Source organism: Gadus morhua, chromosome 20, assembly GCF_902167405.1.
Source record: "Gadus morhua chromosome 20, gadMor3.0, whole genome shotgun sequence".
NCBI classification, from domain to species: Eukaryota; Metazoa; Chordata; class Actinopteri; order Gadiformes; family Gadidae; genus Gadus; species Gadus morhua.
The window spans coordinates 4114811-4134205 of NC_044067.1; the positions used below are offsets into that span (position 1 = coordinate 4114811).

A 19395-nucleotide genomic window follows, 5' to 3' on the forward strand; every position below is an offset into this window, starting at 1 on the left:
CTCCAAATGTTTTATAATAATACATTTCTATTCATAATTAGGGGTCTTCATCAGTGACACAGCAATACAGCTGCAGATAGATTGATAGATTGAACGATTTTAATGTTGAAATGTGTTATTTGCAAGGTAAAAAACAACACATTTCATGTTTCCTTTGGCAATTTGTTTATTCTGTTATAAAGAAGGATTCCAAAGTAAGAAATATTCATTTTTTTTAAGTTGGACTCCTAAAAAACAACCACCAGATTAATTAACACTTACAGGCCTACAATACAAAACTAGCAGCTTTACAAACTTTACAAATAGTATTTTCCACTAAAAAATAAATACAGCCTCATACTCCTAACGCCCTTATACACATACTTACAGAAGATACATATTTAACTGGTATTGTTCGAAACTCATTCAACTTCCCATAACCTCCCACAGTCCTTGGAGGGTGAATCCCTCCTTCAGCTTTTCGATGGCCAGCCCCAGCTCCTCAGAGAACACGGGCTCCCTGTCCAGTTGCTTTGGAAAGGTAATAAACACAGGTTAAGAGTATTCTTGGGGAAGTACCCACACACACAGCGTTAATAGGAACTTTTAGTGGATGCCTTAAAGTGGAAATGAAGCACTGAGAACTGTGTCAATTTTTTGTTTGTTTTTTCATTTTTGGAAACACATGGATTTTCATCAATACTGAAATTCAAGTAGTTTCACCGTAAAATGACATGTTTATAACGACTTTCGCCTCTAGGGCGCAGCCATGTTTTAAAAACGCAGGCGCTACGTCATCAGAATGGTTGGCTCTTTAAAATAAACATGTCGGATATTGGAAGAAGAACAGGGGGGTCCTTTTGTATTGCCCCTGGCTGTTCAAACGAATTTTATCGGTTAAAGGAGAGCGGTAGAATAGTTAATTTCCATGTAATTCCCGTCAAGAAGCCTGAAGTGCTCCGAAGATGGTTAGCTGCATTGAAACGCCTCAGCCCCCCAATGGGACCAGGGCAGAGAGTATGTAGCGACCACTTTATAGAGGCTGATTACATCGAAGAGGGAGCTTTTTCTGAAGATGGGAGATTTGTTCGCCGTCCCACCAATCGCCTGAAGCCAGATGCTGTGCCAACTATTTTTAATTTTAGTGGATATAGTGCTGGAGACTCGGACATACCCGTCAGATCGGACCCGGGCGCTGCTCTTATGCGCAGCGAAAGAGCGCAGAAACGTGCTTGCCAGGCAGAGGAACGAGAGGTACACTTAGCTTCTACTACTAGAGAAACAGATAAATTAGTACAAGTACACTCACTGTTTGAAGATTGTCTTGTTTGCAGACTAGCTCGCTCCATGCTCTTGATAATTTCTAATCCATCGCCAAAATAATGCATTGTTATCGGAAATAATCCATTTGCAAACACCGTCGGTTGCACTATTTTCGCATATTCATGTGCACACCCAAATGGCACGACAATTACTTGTATCATGAAATTAACAACTGTAAGGCAGCGTGGAGCCCAGCTGCTGCACCCGTGTACTTTACTTTTCTTATCTTATTATATTATAATAATTATTATATATATATGTATATATATATATATATATATAAAAAATATAATAATATATAATGTGCAATATATATACATATCTTACACTGCATTACTACAGGTTCATTTCATGGCAGCAGACACTCTCCATGTCAGTGGACATAGGGACACAAACCCCACACAAGCACCACCGATTGTTTCCTGTGCGCTCAGATACATCTCTCTCTCCTTCATCTATTTCTCCTCCATAGTCAGGCTCTGTTGGGGGCACTAAAACTCCGACTTCTCTTACTGGCTCAAAAGCATAGGCAATTGGATGCCTGCCCTCATTGGTGGGTCTATCCCATTCGTCCATATCAATTTTGTTGAGGCAGTAAGCTACCTGTGAGGCTATGAGCCGCTATGTAAACAACATAGAATGTTAATACCAACCATTCTCGTGACGTCATCGTATTCTGAAAACAGAGATGGCGGCGCACAGGCTGAAAACATTGTAATTAATGCAACGTGTTTGTGCTTCATTCTGAATAACGGGACATATTTCCGACTTTATTTGTATTTATGGTATATTTAAATATTTAACTAGTGCTATAGACATGTTTTATTTGATTGCTTCCTTTCCACTTTAATGTGTGAATAATGCTTGACATTTACCTTGTTTCCATCAGCAAAGTAGGCCTACAAACAGAAGAGGGGGAAAACATAGCTTACGACCAGGAATATCATTGATTGGTGGTATGCTACTGTGTAATGCAGTATGCACTAGGGAACAGCCATCCATACATAACAACAGACAGTAAGTGGACGATGACCTCATCAGTGACTGCCCATATATGGCAGTCGGACCATACGTGCGGCTTTTCCACTTAGAACAACAAGAAGCTGGTAGGATTCATCAACATAGAATGGACGTCAGCCATATCGTTAGTCGTTACTAATACATGCCTAGTCTTGGTGTGTGTGTGTGTGTGTGTGTGTGTGTGTGTGTGTGTGTGTGTGTGTGTGTGTGTGTGTGTGTGTGTGTGTGTGTGTGTGTGTGTGAGAGAGAGAGAGAGAGAGAGAGAGAGAGAGAGGGGAATGACATCCTATCCTATAAATGTGTTGTGGAAATGTGGGTGGAGCCACAACAACATCCCCCCCAGGCCTACGTGCCACCTGGTGTTAGTGAGAGCGTTACCCTCCAGGGAGGATGAGGGGGTGATAGATGGGGTGGCAGATGTGGTGGTAGTGGGGTTAGATGTGGGGTTAGATGTGGGGTTAGATGTGGAGATTGTGGGGATAGTTGTGGTGGTAGTGTGGATAGACGTGTTGATAGATGTGGGGATAGATGTGGTCATGGGGATAGATCAGAATCAGAATCTCTTTATTGTCATTGCACAAAGTGCAACGAAATTGGGGTAGAGGCTCTCAAAATAGTTGCTTTTTAAAACAAAAACTAAAGGAGAAAAGGGTTATTTTTTAAAAAAATATATATAGAATGTACTAGATGTGGTTATAGTCGGGATAGATTTGGTTGTAGTGGGGATAGATGTTGGGATAGACGTAGGGATAGACTGTGGTGATATATGTGGGGATAGATGTGGTTGTGGGGATAGATGTGGTTGTGGGGATGGATGTTCACTCACGGTGAAGGCGTCCGTCTGCTCGTCAGGCTCTATCTCCACGTCGTCAGGGAGCTGATCCACGGTCATCTCCTCCAAGGGCTGGGGCTGGAGGCCATGTTGGGGAGGGAACCAGACAACACCGTCAATATCAGAGGGAGGGGGGGAGGGAGAGGGAGGCAGGGAGAGACAGAGAGACAGGGAGAGGGAGGGAGACAGAGAGAGAGAGACAGAGACAGAGAGAGTGAGAGAGAGAGAGAGAGAGAGAGAGAGAGACAGAGACAGAGAGAGAGAGAGAGGGACAGAGAGAGAGAGTGAGAGTGAGAGTGAGAGAGAGAGAGAGAGAGAGAGAGAGAGAGAGAGAGAGAGAGACAGTGAGAGGGAGAGACAGCGAGAGACAGAGAGGGAGAAAGCGAGAGAGAGAAAGTGATAGAGAGACAGCGAGAGACAGAGACAGAGAGAGACAGGAGAGAGAGAGAGAGAGAGAGAGAGAGAGAGAGAGAGAGAGAGAGAGAGAGAGAGAGAGAGAGAGAGAGAGAGAGAGAGAGAGAGAGAGAGAGAGAGAGAGAGAGAGAGAGAGAGAGAGACAGCGAGAGAGAGACAGTGAGAGAGACAGAGAGACAGAGAGAGAGAGAGAGAGTGAGAGAGACAGCGAGAGAGAGAGAGAGAGAGAGAGACAGTGAGAGGGAGAGACAGAGAGAGAGAAAGAGAGACAGAGAGAGAGAGAGAGTGAGAGAGACAGCGAGAGACAGAGAGAGGGAGACAGCGAGAGAGAGATAGAGACAGAGAAAGAGAGACAGAGACAGAGACAGAGACAGAGAATGAGACAGAGAGAGGGAGAGAGAGACCGGCCAGGCAACACACACTGAACGGACACCAAACCCTGCATTGGGATGATCCTGTATGCATTAGTGCTGTATAAGTGTTGTCCCACCTTCTCCTCCATTTCGTAGTCCACTCCAAAGATGGGGTTGGCCGAATAGACCTTATGCAGGGAGTTGATCTCCTTCACCGCGTCCTGGAGCTTGTCCATCGGGTCGATCTTGAACCCCAGCACATATCCACCGGTCTGGGGTGAAGGAGACGTGGTTACTCAGATATGATGACACGGTCGTGTTGTAGGAAGGAGAATGAGTCACATGGAGATATTTACCTGCTGGGAGCTCTCAATCACCAGCGCCAAGCCAAACTTTGAGTCTCTTATTCGGATGGATCGCTTTGGGGAGAGAACAGCAAAGAAAAAATGTGTGTGTGTGTGTGGTGTGTGGTGTGTGGTGTGTGTGGTGTGTGTGTGTGTGTGTGTGTGTGTGTGTGTGTGCGTGCGTGTGTGTGTAAAGAGTTTATGATCATTGTAATGATCATATGATGATAATTAGGACAACATGAATGTTGATAACTTCTCCACGTCAGGCGTACGTACGATCTGCAGATAGGGGATGCTGACGTTGAAGCTCTCGTTCATGTTGGCGTGCCAGACGATACGGACGTTAGTGATGAAGAACGTGCCGAGATTACCCTGAAAAACAAGACCAACCCCACTCAATAACCCCGAAGGATCCACTGGATCTCATCCCCGAGAGGCGTCACGACCCGCGTGGCTCAGAGAAGACAGTTTCCCCTCAGATCTTAAAGGGGCGATATCATGCCACCAGGTGTGAATGTGACTTAGTGTGCCTTAGTGACATCGCTAGTGGGAGTGTCCACCTAGATGTATGACTGATAGATCAGCAACATTTGCTACAGTCCACCAGGTAGGCTGGTAGACTGATCTATCCAGCGTACATCTAGGTGGACACGCCCACTAGTGATGTCACTAAGGCGCAGGGAAAGACTGATTTTCAAACGGCTTGCAACGAGCTGACCACACCCACACCGGGTGGCGTAATATCACGCCCTTGATGAGCAACGTACCTGGTCGCTGGACAGATTCCAGACGCCGTTGATCTTGTCGTACACCTGCTCCAGAGGGAGGAGGCGGAGCTGCTTGTTCTGGATGAGGGCACCACGCAGCTTCAAGTCCCGGTACATTTTGGACGTCTCATAGGCCCTAAACATGACATAGGTGCGTTACACAACTGTATGTAAACACAACATGATGCACACAAACAACTTTCCCTGCTCCCTAGGGACATCACAAGTGGGCGTGTCCACCTAGATGTACGCTGGATAGATCAGTCGACCAGCCTAACCAGTGCACTGTAGCAAATGGTGCTGATCTATCCGTCATACATCTAGGTGGACACGCCCACTAGTGATGTCACTAGGACACAGGGAAAGGCTGATTTTCAAACGGCTTGTGACGCTCACACAAGCCGCTGTAAAGCGTTTTGCGTCATTGTTGTACCTGTGCACGGCGATGACTGAGGTGAACAGTCTGGGACTCCCGGGAACCACGTTGGTGAAGATGAACTCAAATCTGGTGTTGTTGGACTTGGTCAGGATGTAGAGGGCCTCCGTTTGACCGCGCAGTTTCTGGAGTGACACAGCGAAGAGCGGGTTTTAAAACGTTAACTTTATTCATTGATTTGGTTCAGATTGTAAGATCCCAGTTCAACTCATTGGGTTTTACTGCTCATTTACAGTTTCGAATTTGCCCTGGTTTAAGATACGGGTCATGCTACCAACATTATTTATAATCATTTGACAGATTCAAACAAGGATCTACTAAGAGTACTGGTTCACTCACCGAGTTAGCTGTCCGTGTGGTGATGTTAATGATGGAGTTGTAGCCCACAGCTATGAAAAGAAACAAAACGACAAGATTGATTTAGATTAACATGAATATATACTAAACGGATGTATTCACGAAGCTGCTATAACGTTACTCACACAAATTAACTCTGGGGAGAGCCAGAGAATGCCAAATGATCCTCAGGTTGGTGACCAGCAGTCGTCCTGAAGAGTGAATGTGCATGATGAGAACCAGACTGGAACATTGAAGATGATATACTTTCAGATACTTATTTAGTGTCTTATTTATGGTCTTATCTTCACCTCTGTCGCCGTTGTTTCCCTTGGTGTCCTCGATAGAGTCCAGACAGTCTATCAGCACCTCTCCTGCGCGGGTTTTCATCTGCCTGGGAGCCAAATGCATTGTTTTTGCAGGATGAAATAGAAATGACATCCAAATGGTCTCTTAAATCGATATACAGGTATCTCATTTAGCCTTGAATGTGTTATTGCACGCTACAGAATGGGTCAAACATTGTTCGCAATGAGTCTTACTGTGTAGTGATGTCGAATCTGACGTCCCTGTCCTCCCATAGTGCGTCTAAAATCGCCGCCATGATTCCGTGTATTTAAATTCAGTTTTCTTGGATTACTCCCTGCTCGGCAGCTTATCCACAGTGGAGCCTGCCACTGCGCCCGTCGCCCTGGCAACGCACTGCAAACCGGAAGGACGGATTTAACCGAGCGCCACCCACTGATCGGAAGCAAAATTGACTTTTTCTCACCACAAGCGACTGGTACGGGATGCTCCTAATGAGCGTTATTGGAGCGACGGAGGGCGCGCCTTTGTTACATTGGTTTGTGGTTTAGCAGCGAGGGAGGGACTTCCGATAGAGGGAAATACGTACCGTTAAATATTTTGGATTTTGTCAAATTGTTCTTGAAAACTTTTTTATCCTTGTACTTTTTGTTCTTATTTTTTTCATGTCATTTTATTCTCGCTCCAGTCTAGGGAATGTTAACTAGCGTTCATAGCTCATAGGAAGTAAAATACCGGAAATTGCGTTGAGGTAGACAGGATAACGCTAGAAATCAGGATCGTTTCTCGCCACATAGTGAGTGTTACGTCAGTTGTATTCATGAATATTAATTAATTAAATAGTTTCGAATACAAACTATTGGGTAAAAAGGAACCAAATGAGAAGTCGAAATTGTACAAATATTTGTTTTATTTTTATTATGAACTTCCCTTTTCACAACAGTATAAATTCAGTGAGATAATGATTGGACAAAAATAAGATCCCGAGATTTTAGACACAGACAAACACATTTACATTCAATATAATTATTTTTAGCAGGTAAAACATTCTTCCAACTTTCATCACAGACAATAAAAGCAAATGCAATCATAAGCCCTAATTCTTTCAGAAGGGGAAATAACGCTATACAAATACAAAAATATTCAGAGCATGTGTTACATTTGTTTCAACAAAGCATATCAAACCAAGACCGACAGTCTTGCTAGAAAAACATAAATTCAGTCTATGTAGCAAGTGGCTCATTTAGGAAGTTGATTATTTTGAGGCAATATACAAAATACCCTCCATAGTAAAACTAACATCAGTATGCCTATGATAAACGGGTAAACCATGTTTGACTCAGATGTGGTTAACCCAATATTTCTTTTGTGTATCAAAATTGTCTGAAGTGACACCAGTAAAAATTCTTTCTACTGTAAGTAGAAACATCAATCAAAAGTCCACTTCATTCTGATTGGTTCCTGAAGATTCTCCGGTCTTGAGCCGACAGCACGTTTCTCCTTAGCTTATCCAACTGAGGGAAACAAGTAGAGATTAACAAGGCAAGGTAAGGCAACTTTATTTATATAGGCCTAGCACTTTCAATAAACGAGGCAGACTCAAAGTGCTTCACATAGAACCATTGTCACACAATAAAATAAAATAATAAAATAGCATAGAAAAGTTAAAAAAAACTAGAACTGCAAGCAGTTATGCAGGGGTCCAAGAAGTGTGCATTTCGCCGGCACAACGCGACAAGAAATGTGCGTTTCACCGGCAGAACGCGAAGCAAGTATTCAAAACACTACCGTGAACAACATGTGGATATAAAGGTTTTGACTGTGGGAGGTTCGGTGTGGGAGTTATAGCCCAAAACGCGTTTTCAGAACATTCCATTGGCGATTAGGAGATGTATTATTTCGTCGTTTTTTTGCGCCCTCTTGTGGCGAAATTTTGCAAAGACAATTTTCCTTTTCCAAATAACTCCCGCCCACATTAATAATTCTTGACCATAATTTTTATATAGACTCGGGTTTGCCCCTTGATGGTTCCCTCATAGTTTGAAGAACATTCCTTTGGCCAATTAGAAGATATACAATTTCAACATTTATGGCGCCCCCTAATGGCGACATTTTCCGAAATTTTTATCGTACGACATTAAGGTTAGCACCAACATGTGTGTAAAATTTGGACTCGTTCCGATGTCTAATTTTGGATTTCTTTGGATTTTTGATTTTCCACGTCTAATTTAGCTCATAAACCAATATTCAAAACGCTACCGTTTCGTCGTCGAAGGTTGGATCAAAAAAACATTCAGAGTAATACAATTTAAATAGATACCTAAGAGAAAATAAAGGCAAAGTAAAAAAAATAAGCATTTTAGAACGTGCAATATATTTAAGTTTTAGCAGGAAGCTAAAGCAAACATAAAAGTCTTGTTTTCAAAGACAAAAGTGTAACGGCGTCGCGGGCTGTGACAGTCCCATCAGAGATGCGTACCTATCCAGGAGACCACGCAGGTCTTCTTGCACTCCTCCTCCGTCGCGTGGCGGTTGTCGTTGCCCCCGCAGCCGCCGTACCAGAACTGGGCGCAGGAGTTGGCCTGCTTGTCGTAGTACCACAGGATGGTGTAGTCCCTGCAGGTGCCCTGGCTCAAGGGCTGGCTGCAGCTGGCGCTGACGGAGGTAGACACTGAACGAACCAACACGACGGTGAGATGAGTCATGTGACATGTGTCTACCTTAATGGACACACTTTTTGTATGTTGTACGTCCTGGCACTTAATGTACGCACTTGTTGTATGTTGTACGTCCTGGCACTTAATGAACGCACTTATTGTATGTTGTACTTGCTGGTACTTAATGTACGCACTTATTGTATGTTATACGTCCTTGCACTTAGAAATAGTGTTGAGCGTTGTGCATTTTCTTATCCTAGCTATCTTCGTGTATACGGCGAATGGGTTAACCTAGAGATTGTTAGTGCTTGGCACTCGGTTCTATGAACATCCTTACTCTACCGACAGGGACATATTTTAGTTTCTCTTTCTTCTGACATGTACTTATTGTAAGTCGCTTTGGAAAAAAGCGTCTGTTAAATGCCCTAAATGTAAATGTAAATGTAATGTGTGAGATGAGGCCTCATCAGATATTAGAGTATTCGTTTCCATGGTGAGTTTGAGTAAAAAGGTACTTCCTGCTTACCTGAGGTTGTGGTTGACCCTGGTTGGACCTGATTGGCGGAGAAGGTAGTGACGATGCCAGAAGTGGATGAAGTCACCTCTGATGATATGGATGATGATGATGATGATGATGATGATGATGATGACGGTAATGACGATGATGACGATGATAAGAATGAGGATGAAGATGACGAGGACGATGAAGAGGATGATGGTGACGACACAATCGACGTAGAGGACCGGATGGTGTCCATGAGACGGGAGCTCTCCTTCACGGGGGACACGGACGTGGACTTGTTGACCACCGTCAGCGTTTTAATCCCGCGCAGGTGGGTCTTCAAGTCCAGATCTTCTCCGTCGTCCTCCTCCACCTTCGTTCAAAAGAGCAGAGGACATTTATTAAAAGTTACATGGTAAAGGGACTGCATTTCACTCAAAGCGCTTCAGGGCAAAGTGAGGCAACAATATTGCCTCACATTCACCCATTCATGCACACATTCACACACCGTCGGCGTCAGCAATGCAAGGCTACAGCCAGCTCGTCAGGAGCAGTCAGGGTGAGGTGCCTCGCTCAGGGACACCTCGACACTCTAGCTAGGAGGAGCCGGGGATCGAACTAGCAACCTTCCGGTTACCAGCCAGCCCGCTCTACCCCCTGAGCCACATGCCGCCCTACATCGTGTCGGCAACATCCCAATTAAAAAAATAACTCAAGCAAGGTTTTGACTTTATTTCTTCAAACTGACCTTAGCCGGGAGGGGCCCGGCGTTGAGGGGCAGGGCGAAGGTGTCTCCGCGGCTCCGGGCGGTACTCAGGCTGTGGATGAGTCTCCTGTTCTCCAACTCCTCCTCAGCGGTGATGAAGCCGTTGTTGTTGGACTCGGCCCTGCCGTCCCCATTGTTGCCGTGGCCGGTGCTTCCACGACTGCCGTGGCCGGTATTCCCGTGGCTGGTGTGGGTGTGTGCGATGCGTTCTTCAACGTATCCATTCAGTACGTTCCCGTTGTTGCCATGACCATTATTGCCATAACCGTTATTGCCGTTACCATTATGTCCATTACCATAATGACCGTTCCCGTTGCCGTTCCCGTTGCCATTCCCATATCCGTTCGTCACGCGGTTGTAGATAAGTGCACCGGTTTCATCTTCACAGAACTGACTGACCAGCTGAGACTCCAGTGCTGAAAAAAGACAGAAGACAAGTCAAGACGTTTTCAGAGTCAAAACAAAGATATGAGAATGGTACCGTTCTGTAACAGAACCGTGATCGATCCTTCAGAAGAACCTCGTTCAGACGCTCACCTGGCAGAGTGTTGAAGTCGTCGATGAGGTACATGTGCTCCGTGTCGGGGTCCGAGGCGATGAGGTTCAGCTCCTGGAGGAAGTCGGCCTGGGTCGGGTCCGAGGAGTTGACGATGCCCAGCGCGTACATCTCGATGTTGGCGGCGTGCGCCTCGCGTACCGCCAGGTCCAGCTTCACCGGCTCGCGCCTGTCCGTCTGCCCGTCGGTGATGACGATGGCCACCTTGCGGACGCCGTTCCGGGCGCTGTAGAAGGCCTCCTGGGTGGCCTTGCGGATGGCCGTGCCCGTGTAGGTGCCCTCGCCCATGTAGGGCATCTTGCGGATGGCCTGCTTCACCTCCTGCTTGGTGGCGTGGCGCGCCAGGTGGAACTCCAGGTGCACGTCCAGGCTGTAGAGGACCAGGCCGATGCGGGTGGCGTTGCGGCCCACCGTGGTGCGGTCCACCAGACGCGTCACAAAGTCCTTGATGATCTCGAAGTTCTCCGGCCCGACGCTCTCCGAGCTGTCGATGACGAACACCAGCTCCATCGGCCTCTCCTTGCACTTGACCCCGCAGCCTGAGGGAACGGACACACACATGAATAGTGTTGATTGGCAGTGGTGTACGATAACACACGTACAGGGTCAATGCTTTTCTAACCAGTGGCCACTCAAAGCGCGTTCAACGTTCAACCATCCATGCACACATTGGCACACCGACGGCGGTGTCAACCATGCAAGGGGACAGCCAGCTCGTCGGGAGCAGTCAGGGTGAGGCGTCTCTCTCAGAGACACCTCGACGCTCAGCTAGGAAGACCAGGGATCGAACTAGCAACCTTCCGGTTACATACGGTTCCACACATACATCTCAATACAATATGGCTGCTCAGGATTTTGGTCCTCACCACATATTTCTTTGATGAGCTTAATGATGTCGTCTCTCTGAGAACACAAGGAGGAGAGATGTATCAGATAACTAGCGCTAGGGTCGCCCGTCTGTACCATAGTTGATCAACGGTTCGGGAGACAAACTTACAGTGAGGCCTGCCAATCCCTTCTCCCCCTGCCTTCCCTAGGGGATGAAAAAAAGGACCAACATTAAATGATTTCCTGCATTTTATGTATGATAATAACAAAGATGAAGCCTTTATTGTTTACAAATGACACAGAAAAAGTCAGCCTTAGGCTTGAGCCTCTCATACTACTAACGTGTGTGTATACATGGGGTTTACAGTGTTTATCATATTAATATGTATAGGAAACATATCCCATTTAACTCACAGACTCTCCAGGGATGCCATGGTCGCCCACTTCCCCCGTCACCCCCTTCAGCCCTCTCTCTCCCTGGGCTCCGCGGTCGCCCTGTCACAGGAGGACATCAGGGTCACAAGCAGCCCACACCGGGGGCCACTGAAAGGGTTCCAGAACTCACAGAACCTCCTACCTTAGGGCCGGAATGCCCCACCCCTGCGGTCCCTCTCGGCCCGGTCACCCCCTGAGACCCGGGATCACCCTGTAATCATTCAGAACGGGCGGACACTGAGTGGTGATCGATCAAAGCGATTGCAACATCTTAACGTACGTGTAAAGATTGTGGATCACACATCCACGTCTGCTCTAAGGGTGATCAACAGGGGGATGCGTGTTCGAGGTATGGTCAACTATAATCCGTGCGGGCGATACATACCTTCGGGCCTTGGATACCTTCCCCTGGGGGCCCGGATGGTCCCGAGGGTCCCGGTCTCCCAGTGAGGCCCTAAAGGGTCAGACAGTTTGAATGTGCCGTGACCTAGACTCAGACAACCCATAGTACTGGTATTCACTCTGTCCGGGTGTGTTGCTCTACAAAGTGTTGTGTCTCCAAACTGTGGTGAGGGGGTCGATCTGTTTAACGTGATGGTGGGTCTTACCGGGGCGCCCGGTAACCCTTCTCCTTGTTGGCCTGGTAAACCGGGAAGTCCTCGGAAGCCAATGTCTCCCTAGGGGACAGGAGACACATCCATGTTAACAGCAGAGCATGTGCACTCAATCAAACACTCACTCACACACACACACACACACACACACACACACACACACACACACACACACACACACACACACACACACACACACACACACACACACCGACACCCACACCCACACACACACACACGCACACGCACAGATGCGGTGTAAAATGAGCACATTAAAGTTGTACCAACCTTGGGCCCTTGGATTCCTACTCCTTCAGGCCCCTGCTCTCCGCTCAAACCAGGCAAGCCGGGAGGACCCTGGGGAACATTGCATCAGGCCATGACATCACATTTCAACACATGCACATACAACGCATGCCTGCAGGGCGATGTCGTATCACTGTTGACGAGTTGTACCCACCATGGGGCCGGGGAAGCCCTCGCCTTTCGGACCCCCGTAGCCGGGGAGACCGATGTGGCCGCGGTCGCCCTGTCAACACAGAACCTGCGGTGAGTACCGTCTCCTCAGGCTGCTCTGTCTGTCACAGTGTGATGGTTAGGAACGGTTCAAACCAGAGGAAGAGGGACAGTCACAGGAGAGGGCTTACCTTGGGGCCGGGCAGCCCGTGTCCTGTCTCTCCAACGGGCCCCGAGGGACCAGAGGGCCCGAGATCTCCCTGGAAGTGGCGTCCAAGAAAGGGGAAAACATTGTTACGGTTGTTACGGTTGGGATGCGTCCCATCGCAACCCGATGGGATGATGCATCGCCCTGGACCCTAGCCAAGGGATCTCACACTGCAGGCCAGGGGTGTACCTGTCAGGGCCTGGGCCAAGTGACATTGTGATATATAGTGTGCGTGTGTGTGTGCGTGTGTTTGTGTGTGTGTGTATGTGTGTATGTGTGTGTGTGCGTGCATGCTTGCATGCGTGTGTGTGTGTGCGTGTCATTATATGCCTGTCTGGTGTTTGTGTGCATGCGTGTATGCTTGCATGCATGTGTACATAGGTGCATGCCTGTGTGTGTGTGTGCTTGCCTGCGTGCCTGTGTGTGTGTGCCTTGCTGTGTGTGTGTGTTTGTGTGTGTGTGTGTGTGTTACCTTGGGACCTGCTATGGACCGGCCCTGGGGACCAGGAAGGCCGAGCCGTCCTGGGGTTCCCGGTTCTCCCTGGAAGACACAGAACCAACTTTTCCCTTCATGTTCACCATGATGATTGGAAGCATTGATCACAAATGGTCCTGAAATCAGCCATCACAGGATTTTACAATGTTTATGTTTTTGATTGTATTTCATTGGTTAGGGGTTAGCTGATTAGTTCGGGTTAGCTGATTGGTTGTCCTGTGTGTGTTCACCTTCGGCCCAGAAGGTCCGCTCATCCCGGGAGGTCCGTGTAGCCCTCTGATCCCTCTCGTACCCTGGTCGCCCTAGGAGACGAAAACACACAAAGCATGATTGAATTGAAACCTTAACCAGACAGGTTAAATACGAATACAGACACCACGGGCCTTAATCACAGAATGGCCACCATCTTGTTTCTAAACTCCAGCAAGGTGGGGGAACGGCATTCCAAATTCAGTACCCCGCCAGCTCAAGTTTAAAACAAAGATGGAACCAAGATGGCCGCCATTAGGTGAAAGAGGCCCATATGTTGTCAACACTTGACAAACAAACCTTTTCTCCCTGAATGCCGACTCCTGCAGCTCCCTCAGCACCTCTTAAGCCCGTTAAACCAGCTTCACCCTAGAGAGGATGGAGTCCAGACACAAAGAACCAAGCTTTAAGACCTGCTTTCATTTGCTCGACTTGTTAGACAGATTGTAGTTGTCAAAGTGACGGATGAATATTGTAGAAAATCGTCATGAATTTCGTAAAAAAAATGTAAAGCATTTTGTAAAAAAAAACGTCATGGTTTTTGGATCGGTTGTGAGCCAATAAGCTGATTCCTGGAGGAACCGTTGGTATTGGCTCTGAGTGGGGTATCACCTTCTGTCCAGGAGCCCCGTCTTCTCCAGGAAGACCAGGCAGACCAGCCAGCCCGCCGGAGCCAGGATCTCCCTGATGGGAGCAGTGCATGTGTGTTAGGGTGTTGAATGAATTCATTCACAATGCAAAAAAAACGATCTGTTTGAGAAGATCAACTCTCGTACCTTTGTACCGGGCTCGCCAAAACCTCTCTCTCCTGTGGATCCCTGTTCTCCGGGGAAGCCTTGGTCTCCCTGGAAAATACATTCAGCAAACAAAATATTGATGTTGAGATTGGAAAAATCCTACAAAGACAGCTTTCTCTGTTGTTAATCAAAATGTAACAAGTATAACTTTTTTAATACCTAAATCTTTGCAGGCTAGTGAAGAGAAGGCTTTCAACCTGTTGGTTTTTATCCTCTTATAAGAGTATACAAATATGCTGCTAACAACATAGGCCTACATGTTAATGTAATTTCCTACAGATACATTTCTTGGCACAGTAGAACATTACTAGTGCTGCTGACTGTTGAACTCCCTAGCGCCCTCTAGTGATGTACCGTGTTACTAACACCCTCCTGTGTAGCGGAGGTGGAGTGTAACTGCCGGTAGCCGTTAGAATGCTTTGGAAAGGGTGATTATGTGGACGTTAATAAACGGGAATCGGCTTAATGAACTTTCCGGTAGAAACCATATCATTTTGAACCAATAGGCAGATGGGACTGTGACACATTTACGATGCCCTCAGGTTAATCAAAATAGAGGCTCTGTCTGTTTAGAGTCTAACCCCAACCCCAACTAATTGGCTCTCTGGAAGACACCCTTCCTGGGTCACTTTTGACGAACCTTTGATCCGGGTAATCCTTCTCCCTGTTGGCCCCTGACCCCTGGGGGTCCTCGGGGCCCCTCCACACCCTGGAAATAAAACAGAGAGCAGTGTTACTGCAGGTACAATAACTGGGTTTTATGTATGTTAAATGTTAGTCTGTGTACAAAGTAGTAGTAACACGTTCGTCCGGACTTACAGTGCTATTTATTGAAATGCATGTCATAATATTAATTCCAGTGCAATTACATTGTATTGTATACATTATTTGTACTTATTATGATATAACCTGTGCTGTTGGTTGTGGATGATTGTTTGTGAAGTTGATTTTTTTGTTTCCCCTTGTCTTTTAGGACCCCTTGACATTTACTGCTCTGTTTCAGAGTAGCGCTCCTGATTTAGTTGTATTCTGTACAATGACCAACAAGTATTTTTATTCTATTCTTACGACAGGTGGGCACCTTGCTCACAGCAGGGGGCCGACAAGTAAACTGCAGACGTCGGGGTTCGAACCCAGAACCTTTTGGCTGGGGGTCAGACACCTTAGCCACCCGACTGTGTGTTGATAATAGCTGTTAATATCATGCTCACCTTCTCTCCCTGAATGCCCACTCCTGCCAGTCCGAGCGGTCCCGTTGAACCAGGAGATCCGATTTCTCCCTGGAGGGCGAAACATCAGTCAGGTGAACGAGGCGAGAACGGCGGGGATAAAGTGCTCCTAGCTCATAAGCGAGGCTAAACGTATAGGACCATACGTTACACATAGTCCTGTACATTAACGGAAGGCTAGTCTACTTTCAGTCGTTGACAAGAGTGATACAATCTTTACAATCAGAACGTGACATTTGTGAAACCGATAATTTCCTCACACCGCGAGGAAACTATCACTCTGGAAATGTTCTCATTGGCCTTTATATTTAATAACACAACAACACCGTGTCCTGCCCTAAAGGTTCCACGGTTCTCAGACGAGTCCGGGCTCGCCTCCCCTCGGTTCCTTAATGAAACCACAGCGGGGCCGACACACACAGCTTTTTTTTCTTTTATGTGGAACGCATTCGTCGTCACCTGACGTGTTTACTGCCTACCTTCTCCCCTTTGATCCCCATTCCCGTCTGTCCTCTGGTCCCCCGGGGGCCTCCCAGGCCCCGGTCCCCCTGTGGAACAAAGCAGACCCCCGGTGAGCTGTCTGTGTCCGTCACACACACGCGGAGCCACTTAGCGCTGGTCCCGAGCCAGCGCCACAGGCAGAGCGGCGAGTCTCAGCCTGTTGCAAGATATGGAGTATCCTATAGTGTATCCTAAAAGTGTGTGTGTGTGTGTGTGTGTGTGTGTGTGTGTGTGTGTGTGTGTGTGTGTGTGTGTGTGTGTGTGTGTGTGTGTGTGTGTGTGTGTGCCTGTGTGTGTGTGTGTGTGTGTGTGTGTGCCTGTGTGTGTGTGTAGGTGTGTGTGTGTGTGTGTGTGTGTGTGTGTGTGTGTGTGTGTGTGTGTGTGTGTGTGTGTGTAGGTGTGTGTGTGTGTGTGTGTGTGTGTAGGTGTGTGTGTGTGTGTGTGTAGATGTGTGTGTGTAGGTGTGTGTGTGTGTGTGTGTGTGTGTGTGTGTGTGTGTGTGTGTGTGTGTGTGTGCCTGTGTGTGTGTGATTAATTGCATTATAATTGCATGCAGTTGCAAGGTTGTGAATAACAACATATTTATGACTTGAAAAACACAACACAGACGAATGCTAATTAATATGTAAGTAACTCTATCTGTTTAAGTCTGTCGGTTGTCCTATACATTTATCCATAGGGTTTTCCCTACTAGCCCGAGGAGATAAGATTTAACACAAATAACTAGGATTCTAACAGATGTATGCTTGCTTCAGGGTATTTTGACTCTGGGGTAATCTTCCATTGTCTACCTTTAAATCAAATCCAAAAGTGTGTGGATGTCGTCCTGGGGGTAAATGGCAGAATTATACTGTGTGGGAGGATGTGTATGTCAGCTTTTATTAGTTTTGTAATTTACGAAGTTCCACCACAATGCTGTGGTTAGATGATGTGTCTCCTCCTGTTGTTAAAGTCAACTCAAACCCCAAATATGTAATTATTAGGTTTGAATCCGAGTCCTATCTTCAAAAGAAATTGGAAAAAATGTCTTCCCATTTCTTGAATCCTCTCAGGAAAACGGCACGAAATACTGAACGACAAATACAGAACTACGCTATTTGAACTTATTCTGTATTTGTAGATTACTGCGTTGTGTGTGTGCAGATATTATTTTATCCATGACATGAGCATGTTTAAGCTTGAAGAAGGGGGAGATGCATTGTTTCTAAAGGCATAGCGCGCTAGAAGGATCGTGGATTGATATCTCTCCAGTGAACTGCACTCCTAAATGGGTTGGAACCCACCAGGGTGTACTCAAGATGAGAGCTTCACAGATGAAGCCTCTGTCTTCCTCAAGTGCAAGGTTACATAACATAAGTCTGATTCCTGTCCCCATCGGTGAAGTATGCTCTCGTGCCGGTACATGATGTGCTTCCACAGCCAGCTCGGATGCGGCTGGTGATGGTGAAATAGCTTTCTGACAGGGCTGCGTCTCTGTGAACGCTGTTGCCCAGCAACCGCATAGAACTAATATTGGCAAAATGTGCATGTTTGAGTTTCAGTCGCATTGCAGTCATACCATCTGTCTCCCACCTGAGCTGCAGGCCTGTATAAACATTGCATATAGTGTAGTATATAGTGTGTTTAGTATATAGTGTATAGTATTTAGTATATATTATATAGTGAAAGTCAATAGTTTAGGTGTCAAATCCCTGCAGAGGTGTTCCTGGAGTTGACCTGAAACTGATCTTGTGTCTATTGTTCAGACAATCGTTTTTGGTAATTTTTTCGTTTCTGCTAACACACGCGATCGTACCTTTGATCCAGGTAGTCCTTCGCCATGCGGCCCTCTCTCTCCTTGTGCCCCCTGTGGGCCCTGAGGCCCCTGATAGGAAAGACAGACGGCCGTGTCACCGAAACGTACCAGAGACACAAGAGTGTCCCCTTACGTCTCAGATGGAAGGGGACACACAATGGATCACGTGGGGTTCATCATTGCATCAAACAATGTTTTAACATGTTAATACCATAGTATAACGTGGTATTAACATGTTGATTTACAAGTAAATTACACGTGAATAACATGTAAATAAAATAAAATAAGACCAAGTATTTTATTGGTCTATTTTATTGGTCTGGTATATGATCAATTGTTTTGTTATGTGATTCAAAATAACAAAACAATATGTTTGTCGTCATTCAAACATCTTCCGATGTTTGAATGACGACAAACATATTGTTTTGTTATTTTGAATGAACAGGTTTTTTGGTCGTGTGTTGTGTTCTGAACTCACAGACACTCCCGGTTCCCCCATCCCTGGGGGGCCGGTTGGGCCGGCCCGGCCCTGGTACCCGATGTCACCCTGGGGACAGACAGAAACCCAAACCAGATCAGTCCAGAACAGGATTCACAGTCGTGACGCATGTGAACACAGACGGTCCGGATACAACGAGATCAGAGTACGAAATGGACAGGAGTGGAAAGAAACACAAAGTACCTTCGGTCCTGCCAGTCCGACGCCTGTCTCACCCTGAACACCAGGCGGTCCACTGGGCCCACGCTCGCCCTGCCATCGAACAGACAAACGCACTCAGAGAACGGACTTAAGGACGCATTTAAAGAATGAATGTAAATGCGAAATAGTGAACTGTTTTGTGGCTTAATATTAAGAATTGTATAGCTTTTTTTGTAAAATATTATTACTCTTGAATACTTATGAATGATTCAATTTTACAAAGTGTATTTGTTACTACTTTACTGATTCTACTTTACAATCAGTGAAACAGCATTGCACCTTTAAATACATTCTATACTTGAATGTGCTAAGATTTAAGCACATTCTTTGTATGCTAAGACTAAAGTGAAACAAAGATGCATTAACACAACACATCAAGTGTATCGAAACATCACAACACAAAGTATTTGAAATCAGTAAGGCGGGAGAGAATTTGAACCCCTTCCTACAAGTCCAGGCTTGGGTTGTCTCCTGGGTTCTAGAAATGTCTTGG

General features: G+C 46.4%; 2 protein-coding genes across 3 annotated transcripts in view; both read right to left on the minus strand.

The window, feature by feature from the left end:
* Window positions 1-148: 148 nt before the first annotated feature.
* bbs5 (Bardet-Biedl syndrome 5) lies at window positions 149-6516 on the minus strand. 2 transcript variants are annotated; one of them, XM_030343123.1, is made up of 12 exons: window positions 6350-6516; window positions 6119-6201; window positions 5954-6019; window positions 5811-5860; window positions 5469-5596; window positions 5036-5171; window positions 4545-4640; window positions 4278-4340; window positions 4059-4193; window positions 3149-3232; window positions 2178-2201; window positions 149-510 (listed from the first exon to the last, which is right to left on the minus strand). In XM_030343123.1, exons 1-12 carry the CDS (start codon window positions 6409-6411, stop codon window positions 406-408), a joined length of 1032 nt encoding a protein of 343 aa, XP_030198983.1. In that variant the 5' UTR covers window positions 6412-6516; the 3' UTR covers window positions 149-405. The 2 variants fall into 2 exon arrangements, with proteins under 2 accessions (XP_030198983.1, XP_030198984.1); XM_030343124.1 differs by lacking the exon at window positions 149-510 and adding an exon at window positions 558-596 and having other exon boundaries at window positions 2148-2201.
* Window positions 6517-7001: 485 nt separating this feature from the next.
* col28a2a (collagen, type XXVIII, alpha 2a) overlaps window positions 7002-19395 on the minus strand; it is a 20526-nt gene continuing 8132 nt past the window's right edge. Inside the window, exons 12-36 of the mRNA XM_030343126.1 lie at window positions 18885-18953; window positions 18681-18749; window positions 18203-18271; window positions 16386-16454; window positions 15889-15957; window positions 15318-15386; window positions 14657-14725; window positions 14493-14564; window positions 14181-14249; window positions 13862-13933; window positions 13608-13676; window positions 13119-13187; window positions 12932-13000; window positions 12760-12828; window positions 12466-12534; window positions 12243-12311; window positions 12000-12068; window positions 11837-11917; window positions 11592-11627; window positions 11461-11497; window positions 10576-11133; window positions 10021-10454; window positions 9297-9645; window positions 8593-8784; window positions 7002-7627 (exon numbers count right to left, since the gene is read on the minus strand). Of these exons, the coding sequence (XP_030198986.1) occupies window positions 7620-7627; window positions 8593-8784; window positions 9297-9645; window positions 10021-10454; window positions 10576-11133; window positions 11461-11497; window positions 11592-11627; window positions 11837-11917; window positions 12000-12068; window positions 12243-12311; window positions 12466-12534; window positions 12760-12828; window positions 12932-13000; window positions 13119-13187; window positions 13608-13676; window positions 13862-13933; window positions 14181-14249; window positions 14493-14564; window positions 14657-14725; window positions 15318-15386; window positions 15889-15957; window positions 16386-16454; window positions 18203-18271; window positions 18681-18749; window positions 18885-18953 (2874 nt within the window). The 3' untranslated portion in view covers window positions 7002-7619. The remainder of the gene's footprint in view (window positions 7628-8592; window positions 8785-9296; window positions 9646-10020; window positions 10455-10575; window positions 11134-11460; window positions 11498-11591; window positions 11628-11836; window positions 11918-11999; window positions 12069-12242; window positions 12312-12465; window positions 12535-12759; window positions 12829-12931; window positions 13001-13118; window positions 13188-13607; window positions 13677-13861; window positions 13934-14180; window positions 14250-14492; window positions 14565-14656; window positions 14726-15317; window positions 15387-15888; window positions 15958-16385; window positions 16455-18202; window positions 18272-18680; window positions 18750-18884; window positions 18954-19395) is intronic.

What these genes read in the sequence shown, in the direction of transcription:
- bbs5 (XM_030343123.1), bottom strand. Translation starts at nt 6,411, where the DNA reads ATGGCGGCGATTTTAGACGCACTATGGGAGGACAGGGACGTCAGATTC. An exon ending in GGGAAACAACGGCGACAGAG is followed by an intron (nt 6,020 to 6,118) that starts GTGAAGATAAGA and finishes TTCACTCTTCAG; the next exon opens with GACGACTGCTGGTCACCAAC. An exon ending in GCATCCCCTATCTGCAGATC is followed by an intron (nt 4,341 to 4,544) that starts GTACGTACGCCT and finishes CTCTCCCCAAAG; the next exon opens with CGATCCATCCGAATAAGAGA.